Source organism: Pomacea canaliculata, linkage group LG1 (genome assembly GCF_003073045.1).
Source record: "Pomacea canaliculata isolate SZHN2017 linkage group LG1, ASM307304v1, whole genome shotgun sequence".
NCBI classification, from domain to species: domain Eukaryota; kingdom Metazoa; phylum Mollusca; class Gastropoda; order Architaenioglossa; family Ampullariidae; genus Pomacea; species Pomacea canaliculata.
Genome location: NC_037590.1, coordinates 27,553,440 through 27,573,514, shown reverse-complemented (window position 1 = coordinate 27,573,514; position 20,075 = coordinate 27,553,440). Strand labels below are relative to the sequence as shown.

General features: G+C 42.4%; 2 protein-coding genes across 2 annotated transcripts; one reads left to right on the top strand and one right to left on the bottom strand.

The window, feature by feature from the left end:
• Positions 1-16: 16 nt before the first annotated feature.
• LOC112557129 (RNA demethylase ALKBH5-like) lies at positions 17-5,488 on the bottom strand. The gene is made up of 3 exons (XM_025226785.1): positions 4,724-5,488; positions 3,799-3,879; positions 17-3,521 (listed from the first exon to the last, which is right to left on the bottom strand). The coding sequence occupies exons 1-3, from the start codon at positions 5,437-5,439 to the stop codon at positions 3,209-3,211; spliced, it is 1,110 nt and encodes a 369-aa protein (XP_025082570.1). The 5' UTR covers positions 5,440-5,488; the 3' UTR covers positions 17-3,208.
• Positions 5,489-6,183: 695 nt separating this feature from the next.
• On the top strand, positions 6,184-16,843 carry LOC112557122 (protein singed-like). Its single transcript, XM_025226773.1, is given in 6 exon segments — positions 6,184-7,160; positions 14,241-14,400; positions 14,552-14,856; positions 16,492-16,517; positions 16,519-16,653; positions 16,655-16,843. Coding segments are annotated over 6 exon segments (1,515 nt in total). The 5' UTR covers positions 6,184-6,316; the 3' UTR covers positions 16,700-16,843.
• Positions 16,844-20,075: the final 3,232 nt, after the last annotated feature.

The following is a 20,075-nucleotide window of genomic DNA, read 5'->3' as shown; positions in this document are numbered from 1 at the left end:
ATGTCAACTACACGGGTTTACGGACAATAAAGTAGCTTTATTTCTTTACTGCATCTTAATGAAAATGTTGCACAACACCTGACATCATAAGATGAAATAGGTGTCAATCACTGTAGTTTACTCTCATTCAAATTAAATGCAATGTTTGCAGATCACAGTAGTAAGTATTCAAACACAGGTTTCCAACTAATCACATGAATATAAATATGTACAAAAAAGTGTTTAGAACAAGTCATCAAAATGCAACAGCAAAATCATAAATATGTCACTGAAGCAAAATAAACCAAGAAACTGCATCTTCATGTAGGACTGTAGCCAAAACAACCATGAGGTTTTGTTCAGCTGTATTAAATGGCTATTCTGCAAAACAAATGAATCAACTCTGAACAAAATATTATACAACATTAAAGTCCTTCAAAAAAAAAAAAGACAACTCTATAAATTAACTTACCCTTCAACATCTTCCAATCATTTTGTGTTTGAATATTCTGATTTATATAACCATAACCACTTAAATTTACTGGATGTGAATATCCTACTTCCATAGGGGTGGGAGAAAAGCAGTTTAACATCATTCATTCGAGTTCTGTTACTGCCTTCTGTCTTTCTTGGGTAAACATCCCTATGTACATGCACACACACACATACATGTAACATGCAGGGATTGCCCCTGGAAGCCATTAACAACAGAGTTAGAATGTAAAATGTCTTACATTTTACTTATATAGTTTAGCCTGCATACTGTGTTAAAAGAAAGCAACCGGCAATCTTGAACAGACAATATATTAAAGATTTTCTCCATGTCCATTAAAAACCTAAGAAAGGAATTTAATGAACACTTCACACACACTAGGAGGCTGCAAATTTAAAGTTTTAAAAAACCCCAAAAATAGCTGGTAATGCTTCTTTCTCATTCAAAATAAGCTTGAGCCAAAAGTTAGGTCTCGTAGCCTTCTTCACAAACACAACCATAAGGCCTAAGGTTCAACACAAAAAAGTCCTAGAACTCTATGACTCCAAACTAAAACACTCAAAGATTAATATGCTTAAATGACCCATATCACACAAACATAACCCAAAAAACACCTGCAAAGGCAACTAACAACAGCACCCCCCTCCTCCCCTGTTTTACAGCTAGCATATCCAAACTGCCCAAGACACTGTAAACTGCTTGGTTCCAGCCTTTCACACATAATCTGTTGCTACAGAAACATCTAAAGCCACAAGCAGCAACCCAAAAGGTATGCATAATTATGCTATTTGCATATTAATAAAATTTTTTAAATTCTAATTTATATTCTTGATATTATTGAAAAAATATACACTAACTAGTAATTACATTAGTCACATGCCCTATGCTTTTAATGTACATCAAAATGAATTTTGTTTTAAGTCAGTTTAAAAACAAGTTATATTTTTAAAAATACATCCTTCCAGGACATTATGACAAACGGTAATCATATACTTTCATCATTAAATGGAAATAGAAATTCCTTATATACATAATTATTCTAATGCAATTTATAGTTTTACATCATAAATTTGAACATGGCATAATATCTTCTAGAACGGAGAGATACCTTTCCCTAAAAAGGTTATAATGTGATAATTATGCTTTTTTTCTAATGGTCATCATAACAATACACAAGATAGTTACAAAGCATAAAGTGAGTTTGTAACATAAATACTGGAATAGTAAAAACTGAAAAATGCCTTTAATGGATGACGAGTAAAATTGTCAAAAGAACAATCCATGACCAAAACATTTGAAACTAAATTAATGGGACATGGAAGTTTCAGATGCAAACATGCTATAACTGAAGGAGGAGAGCATGAGTGACTTACAGATAGTAGCATTTGCTGACTACAAACTCAAAACAAATTTAGTGATTTACTTAGAATAAAGCTGTTATTCTGGATCCTCCTATCTTAACACCACAGTCTGAGGTTCAAAAATATTAACATTCCAATAAAATGTGTGGCTTGTGCTTGTGACATACAGCCTGTGACTAAAACTCCATGTTACTCAGCCACTCCATACTTCGTGAATTTTACTTGAGCTACAGGGAGTGATGTCCCTTATTTACTTCCCCTGCACACAAAAAAAAAAAAGGCCACTACTGCTAATGGGACAGTCACCATTAGGTAATACCCTGAGGGGTGGGAATAGGTGATTTATAATTAGGGCTATATCACAGCAAGGCAGCCAGCCCTGTAAACAGATGCCATATGCAGAGTGAGAACAGCGTGCTAGAGACAAGAACTGAAGCCAGAACAGCCAACCTTCATTGTATTGGTGACAGGCCCTAACAGTTGCAGCACCGGACCACCCAGGTGATATCCTGAGCTAGTGTGTTAAGCAGTGCACTAAAGGTACGATGCCCCTGGAATGGATAAGGTAACATGACAGCAAGAACAAACTACATGCATCCCACCCTCAGTGATCCTACAATATCAAAAATTTTCTGAGACATCAACAAATTTATCACTTAAGTGGTGTAAGGGAGGTTGCAGTATAGCTCCATGATCCTCTGAATATCACAAACAAGGCTGTAAAGAACACTGAAAGTAAAGATCTTCTCAGATGTGAACACATGGTTAGAAGAAATTTGTTCTCTTAACTATGATTGGACATAAAATGTTTATAATGTGTGACGTAAAACCCACTACTTCTTTTGAGGAATGGCTGCTTTAAGTGCAAATTAAAAGAGCTGTTTACCCAATTCCTTTACAAGTACTACTTCTGTGACCCTATTTGCCTCATATAGGAGCTTCATACTACTTCCAACAAAACTCTGTTAAAGGTCTTTGAACACTAAATTTTGAAAGCTAGAGCCACTGAAGAACATGGGTGAACATCTGAATGACCAGATGTTTATTTCTTTAGATTATTTGAACACATCTTAAAGGTTCCTCTAGAAGCTCTTTTATAAGACGCTTTTTAAGTAGGTATGGTACAAAGCAACATTATAGCAAGATTTCACATGACAGCAGCAATGAAAAAAGATAAAAGAAATTCAAACAAAATTTAGAAAAAAAAACAACTTTTCTTTACATATGCATATGACTCTTTGAACAGATCTGCATGTTTTTTTTTCTATCAGACTTATCAGAGACAAAATTAAGTAAATTGATAAATTTACTTCAGGTATTTAAGAAAACCCAGTAAACAAAAATCACACCGGGAAAGATCTCTGGAACATGTCAATCAAGTCTGCACAGGCCGGTATGAGTGATCAAGGTGTGCCTCTCGTCCCAGTTCATCATCACTATCACTGCAACTATCTCGACGGCGGTTTGTTCTCCCTCGTTGCCTATCGGAGTTATTGCTAAGGCACACGACTTTAGAGCACACTCTTGACACAGGTGAAGATTTGGTGCTCCTTGCTGATAGCACAATGCGTGATGGCAAGTCATCATCAGAATCATCAGACTTTCCTTGAAGGTGTCGCTTGCGGCTGACATATTCAACTGGCTCTCGAGGAAGATAAGATTCAACACGAGGTGCATCATCTCTCACTCTAAATAAAAATACAATACACCAAATATTAAAGCATTAAACACTACAGTGTTGTGAAACTGGAACGTTGATGTCTGTGCATCCTACAAATCTACAGCACAGACCTTGGTATGCCAACTATTTTAAAATTTGTTAAATTACAACATCAACATAATTTCTGTTATGACCTTAAAGACTTTTAAACTTGGTAAGCAAATACGTTGTGGTCCTATGCTCCTCAAGGAGTAACAAGGACTAAACTAAGCAAATATGTTACTATGCATAAAAGTGTAACATACTTTCTCAGAATGATGACGGCTCGTCTGGCCACCACATCCTGGGGTCGTATACAGTGAGTAATCTGATCCGCTGCATAGCCACTGAAAGAAATATTTCTTGTGTGTTTATATTTTCTAATGTGAAATTATTTTCTATTGACACTTCAGTTATATAATTACCTACCATATAAAGATTTATAGAAACAAATTAGCCTTACCAGAATCAGCAGTGAATGGCCCATTCATATGACTGTGCTACACACAAATGACAAAGGAGCAGAGTTCTAGAATTCATGTGACTTTACAATGACTTCCTTGTCCAGTTGATACCCTAACCCTACCCAGGTCACTCAATTTTAGAATGTTACCCAGAAACCTTCACCAGGATTTTAAGCTTGCCTTTAGACTGGATGAATGGGCCCTCTGCTTGTGACCAAAGTAAGGCAAAGTTGTTCCATCTGTGATAACTGAAAATCTTCTTTTTACAATAATTATATTAAAACAAAAAATAATGCTTTCAATTCCTTATAGTAGTAGCAAACATCACTGAATTACGCCATTTTACAAGCAATTCCTAATGACCTCCCTTTATTTCTAAGACACAGGTGTAACTAATACAGATTGTTCCATCTGCTAAAAACTCAGTTTCATTCTTATGAAAAATTATCATGATTTGAACATCTGCAAAGCCACACACATACTTTAAAGGTGCCCTGAGACATCTCCACACATGCACAACTTAAACTTGTCCCTTATTTGCTCTTTCCATCAAACTAGACTGCTATAATATCTACTTTTCACCTGTCTCACAAATACAGAGTCCTTGCCAATTCATTTACTGGTAAAATGTTTATAATAACTTGAACCACATCCCCACTAGGACAATGAAACTAGTTTTAAAACACTTTTCTGCACAATCAAAACTCCCATGATATAGTTTCTTTACCTTATTAAAGTAACACAGCCTCGACTAACAGGTAATTCCAAGACAGGTTTGGACACACGGATGGGCTTGAAGGAAAACTTGCAGCCGAAGCAAAGTGCGCTGTCGCTGAAGAACGAGACTGAGACAATGGGACGCTCAAAAATGTGAGGAGGATCAATATGGGAAACAATGCAACCACCTGGTTGGTAGTCGTTGATCACAGCACTGTTGACAAAGTTCTCTGGAATCAGTTTGGCGTCAACTAAAGGTTTAATTACCATTCTTCCAATCCACTTCGGGATTTCATCCACCTCACCTTTCTGATACAAGCGTTCCATTCCTGGTCCTCTTCTTGCCATTTGTGATCCGTACGTATAACCCTCACCAAAAAAATATTTGTTACGAAGAGGAGCTCTGTCAACAGTATGACGTTTGTAAAAGCCTTTGTTGGCAAGAAAAACCACTTTGTCGATTTTTTTCTCTATTTGAGTACACTGCTCAACAGTAAACAGACGCCTCTGTTGGATACCGGAATGAACTTTACCAAGTAACTCAGTGAGTTCGTCTTCATCGTCTTCGGCACAAGATTCAAAGCTTTGTGAAGATTTTGAATTAAAATTATCAGAATACATCGTACCGTACTTTTCTTTCTTTTCTAGAATTTTTTCGCTTCCTTCTGAGCTCATAGCAGGACAGTTGATTTTTTTGCGTAAATCTGCGCTGCTTGGAACAGCCATATTATTTGTGCATTCCCATAGTGCTCTCAAGATCTCGCGGGAAATAAGATTTGGTGAGCCATTAAAATGAGGGCACAAACCATAACATTAACCCGAGAACCCGGCAGGATACCTAGAGGCTCAGAGCTCTTACATCGTGAATACTTTGTTGAAATCGCCTCTCTAATTTCAGTTTCTAACAAAATTCTCTACATACTTAATGTTTTGATTGTATTAGAAGTCATAAAGGGAAGTAAATGCTACGACAGTCGGGAAGTGGGAACCGTTCGGTTGGACTCCCCCTTCCCCCAACTCTCACACAGCGTTATGTTGTGTGTATTTGTAGCGACACATTTAGATACATTCGTATACACCTTCTCTGGAATGAGTAATATTAACAAGGAAACGCTGACAACTTGCAGCTGATTGCATTATAAAGCAATTTTGTTTCGCAGGCCCACAACCACAAATTTCACCAATTATAATAAAAGATGCCTATGCAGCCATGAATGTCAGACTAGACATCATTGTTGCATTAAACTTTGTATGTTCCCTTTAAAAATGACCCACAATAACCCCTCGTTGGCGTAAAATTTATAGGCTCATGGATGGAAAAAAGACACGAACGCCAATGCGAAACGATACTCTCACAATAGCGTTTGGCACAGCCAATCAAGACCGAGCTTTCTCTTGAAAGCCTCTGAGCGGTGAATCGACCAACCGCTATAAGTCTTACACCATACTAGAAAACGGGCGTGTGTGAATCTCATGCATCGTCTGCTCGCGTGCAGATGGGGAGAGAGGAGCGCACAAGCAAGGCTCACATCACTACGAGGGTTAGCAGCCGGCTTCTGTCGCTCGAGAAACTGTCAGACTTCTGAACTGCCAGCGTGTCAAGATGACCGCAGTCAACGGAGTAAACGGCGTGAACAAAGCAGCGGAATCAGGCTGGAAGGTGGGGCTGATAAACTATGCTCAAAAATACCTCACAGCCGAATCGTTCGGCTGCAAGATTAACGTTTCTGGCACCGGGCTGAAGAAGAAACAAACGTTTGTATTGGTCCAAGACCCTGTGGAAGAAGTGTTGTACATTCGAAGTCATTTAGGCCGCTATGTATCTGCTGATAAGTATGGCAATGTTACTTGTGAAGTGGAGGAGCCTGACCAAACAGAGAAGTTTGTTGTTGAATATGCTAAGGATGGCTCGGGCAAGTGGGCCTTCAAAAACCAAGTGCATGGAAATTACCTCGGTGGCACCGACGACAGCTTGAAGTGCTTTGCAAAAACGGTTACTGACCGGGAATTGTGGACCGTTCAGTTGTCCATCCACCCACAAGTCCACCTGCGCAACGTCAACCGAAAGCGATATGCCCACGTGTGTGAGGACCAGCTGCAGGTGACACAGACCATCCCATGGGGGGAGAAATCCTTGCTCTTCCTCGACTTTGTGGACGGCAAATACGCGCTCAAAACCTATGACAGCCGCTACCTGAGCACCACCGGGGAGCTGAGTCCCCAGCTGACCGAAGCTTGCAAGTTCACGCTGGAGATCCGGTCTGGACAGAACGGAGGACTAGCCTTCCGCGACTCCGCAGGCTGCTACCTGACTGGAGTCGGTGCCACGGCTACCATGAAGGGACGTAATAAGACTGTCGGCAAAGACGAGTTGTTCACACTCGAGGACACGCATCCCCAAGTAGTGTTGATCGCTTACAATGGCAAGAAGGTCTCCATCAAGCAAGGTTTGTGTACTTTTTTATTTCTGAAAAATACTTGCGATCATTGTTCTTCCATTTATGTGCTTAAGAGCTAACAAAATTGTCAGGTTAGAATTATCGGCTTAGTACTGTAGTGGGCAGTTATGGCCTGTTATACCAGTTATTCCATTCGTTTTCGTCTACACTTCACATTCACGCACACGAGTCTCCTCCTTTCCACACACTCGTCAAGGTACCAAAAAGAATGATACTACAAAGATTGTGTGCTCCACGTGTGCTCATGTGCATGCAGAATAAAACAAAGGCTTCTCTATGCTGGCCTGTTATGTGGTTCATGAACATTTAAAGCAAGCATTATGTTCACGATATTGTTAAAAACACATTTAATCTCTTCACATACTGGATAAAAGGAGATATGATTCACGTTTGTCACGTTAAAAACCATTTGTTTGGTCGTGGTTGTTTTTAATTCTTTCTCGTAAGACCTTTTAATTGACCAGATGTCTCTGTTAGATTCTTAAAGACTTTCACTGCACAAAACCTTGTCTGGTCTCAAAAGAGTTGTTTATTGATATTCTGACTGTCGTTCGTACATTGCCTGTAGAGGCCAATCAGACCTGCCGCATGCACACAAAGAAGTCCGCGTCGCTGTGCGGCGTAAAACTGGAGCGTTTTCATTGCGATAGTGCTTGAAGCGCGAAAGACTGGGTTTGAGCGATTCTCGTTCCTTTATGAACTAGGGTTTCTACGTAATTACAGTATCCGAATCAGGAAACAAAAGTTTTCAAATCACCCCCCTTCTCCAGTTATCCGTTGTAAATAGACTAAACATGTCAGAATGGTATTTATCAATACTTAACAAATGTATAAGACTTGTTTATGTCTGATCTTTTGTACGTAGATGACCGCGTGTTTGGGGGTGAGATTAGGTGGATAGGGAGAATAAGTATACCGGTAGAATATGCTCAGGTTTTGAGATCCTATTTATTTTGTGAAAAGTATTGAGTTTGGGTTATCAGGCTCTGTAAATTCCGTCCAGATAGAGGCAACCAGACACATCATTTTGATACTACTTGGTTGTAAAACCGTTACTTTTCTGTTGTACAGCCGTCTTGGGAATGCATCATATCAAATCAAAACGCACACAGTAGAATAGAAAGGAATAACTTTGTTTAAAAATGGATGCATTTTAACTACAAGCTCTCTCTCTCTCTTTAAAGAGTTTTTATCTTTAAAAAAAAAAAAAGTCACATTTAACTCTCATCTGTCTTAGTGCATTTCTATGAAATTTTGAAAATATTTTAATTACCGATTCGGTTGCGTAGTGAAAACATTTCAGGTATGTACCATCCGCGAGTGACTCACGCAGCCCCGTCCATTGCCCCTGTCCCTCCCCAGCAATGCAAAGCCTACCCCTGATCTCTACTGACATTCCTCCCCACCCCTCCCTTTCTTGCTGCAAGTCACGCTTGGTGTAACTGCTGTAGTCGAGCCCCCCTGGCTTGGTCATTGCTGGGGTGGCGGACATCGCTTGATGAGATGCCAACTTTTGTCTGGCATCCCGCGCGCTGTGCGAGAGCGATCGTGACTCATCTCGCCGCTTCACGTTTCCACTTCGCCGATTGGCTGCTGTGCTCCCTCCGTCTGAATGGGAAAGTCTCCCGATGCAAGGAGCCGCCGTCAAGATGTGACAGCACAGAGCAGGTGCGCAGCGGCTTTGTTGCCAAACGCGATGGGAGTGTATAATGACAACACCCGTCAACTCACGCGCACGTGCAGAAACTGTGATTGAGTCCCTTACCAGTTTCCTTGGCAGTAGTTAAAAATTACGGATCCTTTCCTCGCATAGGGAGTATTGTTCAAGGTTCTTTCGAAGTCCCTCGCTGTTCGTTCTCATCAAGACTTTAAAAGTTACTACGAGCTGAACTTTAAGAATGCAAACTAATTACGAATATTCAATAATACAACAAAGAAGAATCTGCTAATTTGAATTCTGTAGAATAAAGATCTCTGAAAGGCAATGTTGATGCTGACGAAGCATCATGCTTCGCTAAAACTAGAGGCGCCCGTGGCTTGCTGCAAATTTTGACAAATTACATTAGTCATGGCATTTTCGGTTTCTCTCTTCAGGAAATTCATAAGAAACAAGCCTAGCAGTTTGAAACTTGGCATGAACGTGATTTGCTTACAATATTTCGATAGTTGGTTTTTGTCCCCCCGTTGTTAAGCACAGATACATCACACATTGCGAAGAGCTGACATCAAAACTTGAAGAGGTCAAGCCGACAATTGGGATGAGGGTCACATGCATGTGTAATTCTCCAAAAAGACTGCAGCAACTACTTCACTTCTTTGTGGTAGGGTTCATAAGATGGGCATGCCAAGATTTGGAACAGGGACGAACGATTGAAGCTTTTTTGGTTGTTATTTTGCTTGTACTATGGGAAAAATATTAGGTCAAAAGGTGTTTGCATGTCTAGCATGCACAAGCTATGCTGGTCTCCCCCCCCCCCGGAGACCGCTTGATGCTTCTGGCGAGTGATGGTAGACCCTGGCGGTGCGTTCGGCAGACACATCCTTCCCTTTGGGCGTGTTTGACCAGACTCCGGAGGGGAAGGCTATCATTATGTGCCTCGTGAAAAGATTCATGTGGAAATAAACACAGAATTTTTTTTACAATTATAAAGACTGTCTGAGACTTTCCCAAAGCATTGAAGTTATTTTCAAAGCGTTAACCAAACAAAAATAAATCATAAAAATAACATTTGGGTTTTTGTAAGCGCATATCCCTATTGAGAGCAGACCTCTACACTGAAGTCGCAATGTTACAATGTGCACTTTTATCGCCTTATGGAGTGTTCGGCAGTACACAGATATACGCAATATACGCGGAGAACATGGCACAAATACCAGAGACATTCTAAAAGTCTTGAAGTCGGCAGCTGTGGAGGATACCGGGCTCTGACATGACACCCGCAAGTGGCGATAGAGTGGGGTGGGGAGGCCTGGCGACTGAAATAGCTCGCTTATCAGATGCTGACTTCCAGACGGCAGTAGTGGTTCTAATTCATCTTTTTGTATCAGCACAAGTCTGGTGGGGTGCGGAGTCTCGGATAAGAGGCTGAAATCTGAAGGGAACACGCACTAGGCAGCTCGCTTGTTCGTAATAGAGACTTGACGAGATTTTTTTTAAAAAAAACCTTCAGGAGCCAGTTGCACATTTTAATTTAAACATTTTCAGGTCTTAGCGTTAGTCTTAATTCTAATTAGATATTCAGTTATAGAGAAACACAGTGCACAATAATGAAAAATGTTTGAATAAGTTAAAACTTTTTTTGCACAAAAATATTGCTTCTTTAGAACAGTTTTAAGTTTTGGAAACATGTTCAAATGACGAATGAGCAATATACTGCGTGTTGTAAAATTGGAGGTCCGGAGAGAGAAAATGAGAGCCAGAGAGAGTGTTTGTGTGTGTGACTTGTCAGTTGTTAAAAGAAAGATTTTAATTAATGCGAAGCCGAAACACGAGAAAGTATAGGAGTGGAACAATGAGTTGAGAATGCTGTTTACCTTTAGACCATGGGAGTTGCAGAACATTTGTAATTTACACTTGTTTTCGTGCTTTTTGTTAAAAAAAAAAAAAAAGCTTGGTATCGCCAAGTGTGAAGAATCTCGGGGTGTGGTAAATTAGAAAATATCGTCTCCCTTTACTTCACCGCGTGCATCTTGCACGTTATCAGCAAAATGTCCGTATGTTGTACATGTATACAAGTCTCTGCGAGCTTTTGGATCATGATACGAAGGAACAGCGGATCTGAACTGGAAGCCCCCACTTGATACGATAGATCACTTGTCGGATGTTGATTAATGCGGCTGAGAGATAAACACTCGGCAATGGAAGTGGAGAAGTCCGGGAGGGAGGAGAGTGCTAACCGTGCACAGGACTCGTTGTCATGTCACTTTGCTCCAGCACCAGCAGGACAGACATGCACGTGCTAGCCAGTTCCTCAACACCCTCGTTTCCTCCCCCTCCTCCGACAGCAAGTTGTTCACTGCAGCTCGGCATCACCCAGTCTCTCGTTGTAGGAGTGGATGAGCATCTGAAAAGATAAAAACTAGGTTGGAATGGACGAGGCAGATCCCAGAAGAAATTCTTCAGGCTCTTTTGTGGGATAAAGAGAGAGTGCCTCTTGTATTGTGGACTGGACTTTATATCCATTTTAACGACAGTTGTTTGTCTGGAACCAGTTAAACGACAGCTGTTTGAAGAGGAAAAAAAAAAGAGGTCAAGAGGTCAGCCTCACTCTTCACCAGTGCCCGAGGTCGTCAGAACCTGATCAAAACAAAATCAAAAATATAAAAACTAAACATCGGAATGTGCAGCACACAAGTTGACATGATAGACGAAATGTGGCTTGTAAACAATTCAGGGGAAAATTTCAGCGCAGCACAGTAAAATGCATGTAATGGTGCACATCAGGGAGCAGACATCTAGCTGAGGTCAGGCTGCATCTGATGCTACATCTCCTGCATGTCCTCGTTTCTCACAGTCCCGGAAAGCCCGTTAAAGAACGTCGTTGTGTCTCGCCCCCAGCAGCTGGTGTGATGGCGGCGGGGCAGCTTGTTGTGTTGATATGGGTTAGTGCTCCATCTTGATGGCGGTCCGTGCAAGTAGGGCGGGGCTAGTGCCGGCTGTGGGAACTGTGTCAGGGTTTCTTGCTAATTATGTGCTCGGTATTGGTGTTAGTCAGGGTTGCGAGAGGAAACACTTTTTACAGAGTGTTTTAAAGGCGACATTTGATGATGTGTAGCACTGACCTCTCACCCACCTGTACATTTGTACATGTTCGCTCAGGCCTTATTCAAGCTCAGAGTAGGTCAGTATTCGTTTCCCTTGCTGACGTTTCTTCGGTAGATGTCTTTGACATGAGGATAGATGAAATCTATGCAAGAAATTGTTAATAATGTCATCTAAGCACGAAATATGTGTGGTCAGTTGTTGGGGCATTGTTTGCGCACGACTGCACACCCTTCCATGACCCCTACTGGAGACCTTGCCAGTATATTCTAGGGCTCTTCAGCGAGTATAATACGTTTATTATGAGAATCGATTAGACAGAATAGGCAGTTAGAACCGACGCCTATTGGAAAACATTATGTGTAGGAGAGAGGATTATTTATGCTGACTGGAGCAGAACTGAAGTGGTAGTTGGTGGGAAGTTGGTACTAGTCTCGCTAGATGAATTGCGTTCATTGCCGCTGGTCCCGTGGAGCGCTAAGCACTTGCGGAGTTCCGGCACGCCAAGTGGCCGACACTGTCCGTGCTGTGCCAGCCCCACACAACCCTTCAACTACGACACTACGTGCTTCAGGCATGCCCAGCGCCCGCCGGGACCTTACAGGCCGTCACCTCCCAGACATAGCAGGAGAGTCTGGCCATCTTGTTGGCGTCGCGTGGCGTAACACGTTTGCTAGCCTCAGTGTTAAAAAAAAAAGCTCCCCCTCCATTGCCAGGTGTAGCTGCACATACATCCTGACGACTGCGCTCAGATCCGTTGGCTAACTTTGCCCTTTTGATCTTGCTTTGAACTGGGCCTTGGGCTGTTGTTCTTCCTTTGTTCTTTCTGACGACCAGTGTCTCCGACGAATTACACGTCACGCAGCTTCAAAGAATTTTTCAGACACTGCTTGTCGCGGACCGTCTCGATCACGTGGGGAATTTGAGGGCAGTTGTGCCAAGGTGTGGCAGACCGCTGATCTGACCTGCATGGCCTCAAGTCATCAAAGAAGTGTCATCCTGGCTTAGTTTTTAAGCCCTTGTGGAATTTCTCCCTCGCTCGCTCGCTTTCTCGCCCTCCCTCTGTATGTAAGAGAGTTTGCGTCGATGTTTTAATTTTAATGTTATCCAGTAGAGATTAAATAGCAACGTAGCAAAGTTGCAATGTGCAGAGAATTCGTACTTCTAACCCATTTTGCTGCTGCGCTAGGTCATTCTGCTGGCTTTAGCTTGAGCGTCCAATAACTCAGCCCCTTTAGCAACTTGATTTCCGTCAGACTAGAAAGTGCTATAACTCAAAACCTTGATCAACACCGAGGACCAGAGCTGATCCCACGCTCTTTACCGTGCTAACAATGAATCACATTAATATAAAAGGAAATGGAACGAGGAACAACATCAATACTTTATTGCTGTGGATCCGGGCCTTTCGACGCCACTCCAACGTCCCCGATGTTAAAGGAGCATCTCTGGGCTGGCTGCTTGTCGAGGGTAGGAGCTGGAAGTACGCTCTCTTCCGTGATGGGCAGGGATATTGGGCAGCGCGTTTAAGTACTCGCCTGCAGGATTAACAGTTTCAGTTTCTGAGCAGGGATGAGGATGACTGAGCACCGTGTGAATAACTTCCATTGCGCTGGCTTCCTTCTAAAACGAGCATGGGTACGATGCGCATGACGGATGTCCGCTGTCGTCACAAACCGTGTTAGAAGGACCGCCTGAAGGCATGAGGCATGTGAGTGTGGGAAGAGATGGGAGGAGGTGCCGGCTTGTGCCTCGCTGCTGCCATCAGTCAGTCGTGGGGTTAAATCGTCTAACCTTCGGAGGTGACAGTGCTGCACCTTCACCTTTTGAGCTGTCAGCCGCTTGATGACTGGGCAAGGACAGATTGTCACACTTGCTATTTGTCTCAATAATTGCTCTTGTCTCGTCACAGAAGGCTTTTGCGCACAGTTTGTATTCTCTTGTCTAGACACAGATGGTCCTGCACAAAGTTTTTATTATCATAAGGCCGTTTGTAACCGCACAAATATGAACTAACATTTGACTACGTTTGGCAACAGTTTTACATGACGGCTATATAACTTGGTTGTTTGTGCAGTTAAGGATGACAATTATGTATGCACGCAAGAGCGCGCAAAGAAAACACACTTCGTGTGGACTTCATATCATAATCCTCTAATGCTTGTGCCAAATATGTCAGGGTAGAGGAAAGCTCATGTCAGTGTCCTCAAACATAGCTTGACAGTATAAGATAGTTATGACAAGATCTTCTAGGTCTTTGCTAAGATTTTGTTGATTACTACAGTTTCTCGCTATGCACGTTGCAGGTGTGGATGTGTCGGCCAACCAGGAAGATGAAGAAACAGACAAAGAAATATTCCAGATGGAGTACGAACGTTCTTCTGGCAGGTGGGCCTTCCGCACCGTGGATAACAAATACTGGTCACTCGAGCCTTTGGGAGGCGTGCAGGGCGTTGGTTCAAGCATGTGAGTACACAAGCAAACACACACACCCCTGCATAAAAGAGAAGGAATCGATGGATACCATTTAAAAAAGTAGACGTGTGTTTTTGGAGGATACACGTGCAACTGTTTTTACTCCTGTTGTGTATAAAACGTCTTTCTTGTCTCTTCCCAGATGCCCGGAAACACTGTTTGAGGTGGAATGGCTTGACGATGGTAGCATTGTCATCAAAGCTAATAACAACAGCTACATCTACAACAAGCCCACCGGTAGTCTCACGGCCGGTAGTGATTCTGCCACGGACAAGGAGAAGTTTCGGGTCAAGATCGTCAACAGACCGATCTTGGTCCTGAGGAGCGACTTCGGCTTCGTGGGTGCCAAGTCACCTGGGGCAGCCAAAGCCGACGTTGTGTGCAACAGAACCACCTATGAGGTCATCTATGTGGAGTCTGCCAGCACCGGCGCCTATCTTCTCAAAGGTGAGAACCCACTAAAGTTTGTGTGAGCCCACGTCTTTCCTCTGTAATTAGCGCTGTTAAAGTACTAGATGTAGTAGATACAACTACACTAGACAATTTTTTAAATTTTTGTTTATTTTATGTGGGTAGATGTTGGCAGTTATGATTTAGTTATTTAGCAGCACCGGTATATTGTGTTGCCCTGTCGTGTTTCAGTCTGTGTTTATGTAATTTTAACGACAGCTAAAGGCATAGCGCCAGCACTAGTGAAAGTCGTAATGGCTTTTGTCGAAAAAAATGGAACATTAGCCTTTTCTCGCTCGATTAAAAAATTTGGAGTAGATGAGATGGCATGCTTCTTAAGGAAGCCACAGGGTTGGAGGCAACAGATGCCGATTATTTTACCATGCCTAGGCTGAGAACCTGTAATCCAAATTAATATAATTTGTGTAAATAAAGGTAAGGGTAGCTCAAGTGTTATTTAGTTTCGCTAGAATCGTCTGGAATCAGGGTGGGCGTTTTATGAGGTCGCCATTTCCACTCGCTCGACACCCAATGGGCATCTGACGAACGACAATCGCTTAGAATTACTAGCATGTAGACCTAGTTCGAAAAAACAAGGACATAACTCAGCTGTTTGCCATACAGGTAGCTACACAACAACAAGCATTCGCTCCCAGGGGGACGGGAAATGAAGTAACATGGAGAGAAACATGGCAAACAAGCATTACCACAAATCGATGGTCCCTGGTGCTGATGGTGGGAAGACGGCCAGAGCCACGTGCCTTTGATGGCGTGGACGATGACGGCTCGATCATCCCCCTACCCATTCAAACCCTCCCCCCCCCACACACACACACACACTAGTTGAGCTGGCGTCAGGGCAGTCTTGTACTCGTGTAGGGGCCGTCATGGGAGTTCATTGAATCATGGCATGGCCAGCTCAATACTCAGCTTTATATAACGCTTAACGGCTAAACTGCCTTGCGACTCTTGAGGCATGGTGCACCTGGACTGGCCACCAGATTTCTCTCTCTCTTTCTCGACAGTGTTTGAGTGTTTGATCTCGAAGAGCCGCGATATTCTCTGCGTTTATCCTGGTTCATCAGGACGTAGGGGTCACCGGGGTCAACCCGACTAAACACGAAGGTGTGCGCAAACTGCCTGTTTGAGCAAACTAAAGCAATGTCGGACAGGTGAAATTGAAACTTCCCCTCCACAACGACTCTGGAGTTTGATGCTTTACGATAGCTCTTTTTTTTTTTTTTCTTGATTTAATCAAAGATTCAATGAGACCACCTTCACACACACACACACATGGCAGTTAAGAAGGATGGTTGAGGTGAGATGAAAGGGACACGTTTTTGACACTTCAGTTTAATGATTATGTAAGTGCGTCGCACTATTACGGCAAGATTAATTTTAGCCTCAGCAGGAAGGTCTGTTACCTTTTTCTAACAGATGCAGCCAAAGTATGATACCTCCCATAAATAATTTGCTTTTGTACGGGTGATGGGTATTTTTTTAAAAAAAACATATTCTATAAAAATGTAACGATGTGAGGAATTTTTTAAGACGTATTCTATTTCGAAAAATATATAGCGTAAGGCTGTTGTTGTCTGTATTTATGCATGTTTATTTTTATTTTTTTTACAGCTGCCAACGGCAAGTACTGGGCAGTAAGGCGAAGACGGGGCCATCGTGGCAGACGGGTCGGCAAAGACCCAGTTCTGGCTGCAGTTCCGTGGCAACTCCATGCTAACCATCCTGGCCGACAATGGATGCTTCATCAAGGGCGAGCAGAACGGCCTGTTCCGCGGCTGTGGGCCGAGAGATCGACCAGACCGTCCTGTGGGAGTTTTAACCCGCCCATCGAGGATTCCCCTTTACCATTTGTCAGCCTGGACCGTCTCTCTCCCCATCTTGTCCTCTCAAACATGGCTCTGGTAGCCGTGCCCATCTTGGATTCGACCTTTTGGACGCTTTCGTCTTCAGGGCGTCCGCTGGAAGCCCCGTAGCGCTGTCCACTCCACGCACTCTCCTGGACGTTTGGTTTCTGATGTCGCTTTTAACATCGTGTCACGTGACGTCAGACAGGATTTTTTTCTCGACCTGAAACATTTGCTGGGGCCGGTCGCCTGTGAATCTGTTGGTGAGTACACACAGACTGCCTGCTACATGCCACCTGGACGGATCCATCAGCAACAAATTCTAGTGGTTCCGGGGTATCTAAAGTTTCCTGAATGATTTGCTCAGCTTTTCTTCATGCAGGAACATTCATTGTCCACAACTCTAAATTAAGAGGCCTCTTGGAGCTAACATTGTTTTTCTGCTGCAAAACTGTCAGCGACCAAATCTGTCATTGAGAAATCCTTGGTATCAGTGCACATGCACTAATCACAGCATTGACTTGAGTATCCTGTCACTGAAGAATATACGATACATATATATATATCAGCTGCAAAATAAACAACTTGCAGAATACGTGGATGTGTGTTATTAACGAAGACCATGTGACCAGAGTACAGAATAATTTCTTGTGTTGCTTAATTTATTTTTATAGGCATCTCCCATCAGATAAATGTGAAACACATGGCACAACCTTTTGCAGAATCGATCAGTTTTGATATTTTTCTCACAAACCCTTTTTTTTTTGGGGGGGAGGGGGGGTCAGATATAAGTTTATATGGGTCTACTTAAACGAACAAAAATATACTGTTAGCATCATGGAAGAAAAATTCCTAATTTGTTTATAGTACCAAGAGTTTGAAAAAGAGGTGTTTCAATGTAAAAAGGTTCACTTAATTAAGTTCTGTAGACCGTAGAAATAGTCTTATTTGCTGTTCTGCTTGATGCTTTTTAATAACAGCGGATTAATTTTATTACAGTTTAGGAAATTGCTCAAGATACTGGCAAGGATGAAATGGTGAGGGCTAGCAGGAATTTCATTACTAGTGAAGCCATTATGGACTTGTCGCATTCCGTGTCGTATGCACTTAGTGACCTTTACCTTGTACATAGGGGGGATAGCTTTTGTTTAGCGGCAGAGAAAAGGAGACGGCTGCTGCCAGTTGATTGACAACATCAGATTACATCGATAAAACAGATCAAAGCCTGTCTGTGCTAGCATTTTGTGAATGTATTTCTCACGATACATATCGGTAACAAATAGAAGGGATGGAGGGAATGGCTTTTCACTTGATGACATCTCCGAATGAATTTGAGGTGGTGAGGTGATTCTAATGTTTCTAGTCCTGTCCACAGCGGAAAATGTCGTTTCTAACAATTGTTTGGTTTTTTTTTCTTTTTCTGGGTCTGATGTACTTTTCGGCCTACACTCCATGGGTTTTAACTTAACATTCAGATTCCAGCGAAACCTTTTTTTAACTAATTTTGCCATTATTTTTCTCATGACTTTTGTAATATAATTGATTTGTCACTTTAGTTCTGTCTCGTCAGTTGTTGCAGTATATGCTTGTACATGTGTGGCGGGGTTTGGATGGTATGTTTGCTGGGACAGGGGTGGGGGATCTACCGTCAAAAAGTGTAGAAACCTGTTCATTGTACGTCTTGTTTCAACATAGTCTTTCGGAACATGTACAGTTGTGTTTTGCGGTTGACAGAACAAAATAATCGAGGGAACAGTGTTTCTGAGACCATACAGCGGCCTCGCTTTTTTTGTCATTTTTGTACAATACAAAGCAGCTCAGAGACCATTACAAGCAATGGCTGCGATCTTTGCTGAAAGTGGGAGTGGACTTTACTCATCCCATGATGTCAGTAAACACTTTGGAAGTCGCGGATACTTTACAAGATGTGATACTTTACAAAACTTCCGCCATTTTATATCGACGTGCCGGGACCAATGACTCCGCATGTTCTTAACAGCCCATCGGCACAGTTTTCAAAATGCACATCAACAACCACTTCCTCAATCCATTTTAATTTTTGTGAGTTTAAAATTAATGTTAGCGTTCCTTACCCATAGAAAACAGTCTCTGTGTCCATTCTCTACTTGCATCTAGCAGCATGGTGACAACATAATTATTTCTGTCTTCATCATCATTTGGTCTGTCTGTAACTGTTCTTACCTTCTGTCTGCCGCTGTATGTAACCATGCATGATGTAGGATGGGGCGCCTCGGAGACAAAAAAAGCTAATTGTGCGAAAGATGTGGCCATGGTGGTGTTGAGGTAGAGACTGTCCAAACTCCTGTTCCCCTCTCTTGCCTTTATGCATGTTAAAGGTTAGTTGGAATACAGTAATGAAGTGTGTGCATATCTGTTAAATATTAATTAGTAATCAGTTGAAGTTGAGCAACGAACTTGGTCGGAGATCACGGATTCTTCGCAATTTCTACATGTTTAGGTAATGATCCCGCTATCGAGAAGAGAAGGAATTGAGTTAATGAACTTAAAACAAATGTGCTTCCAAGCTGAATAATAAAACTGGCATAGTTCTTTTCTTGTCTACTCATTCGCTTGTTCCTATCGCAAGAGGAAGCGTCTTAATACTCACTACTTACCGTAACAATAGCGCAAAGGATCCCACCCGAAACTGGGCTCTGCCCCGCTATTTTCAGGTTACTGCGGCGACCATGTGCATTTAAAATTTCGTGCTATGATTAATTCAAAATTAATGGGGTTGCTCTTGAAAGAAAAGTTAAGATTTTTGAAATGGTTGTCCCCCTCCTCTAGGAAAGTCTGGCGAAAAACTGACGAACACAAGTGTATATACATTTTTTATATAGAGCTTGCATGATATGACCCGCTGGTTGTCATGTTTACAGACGTGGGCTTTAAGTTTTCGCACATTTCCAGACTTAGACGCTTTCATCATTTCTGAGCTTTTAAAACTGCCTTCATCTGAATAATGACTAGGACACTGTGACCCTCAGCTTTTAGAGTAGCAAGAAGGGTACCACTCGAGTCACTCAAACATTTAGTAGATCGTCATAACCGTGAAGGTTGTCTGTCTAGTCCTCCTTCTGCCTCCCACCACACAAACATCCGTGGGATTTTGTTTTTGCCCCCTTACCACTCGCGCGGTTAACTCTCTCCTTCCGTGTACCAGAAATTCTGCATCCGGGCTCGCGCTCCCTCGCCAGCCAGGAGGGGGGAGTGCTGGTGGCGGGGTTGACAAGGCCGTAAGTATGTTAGAAAGTTCGAGAGGGTATGACACTTGGCATTGAGTGTCAGAGTGACTGGAATGTGTGCGGGATGCGCTGGTATTGATAGCAT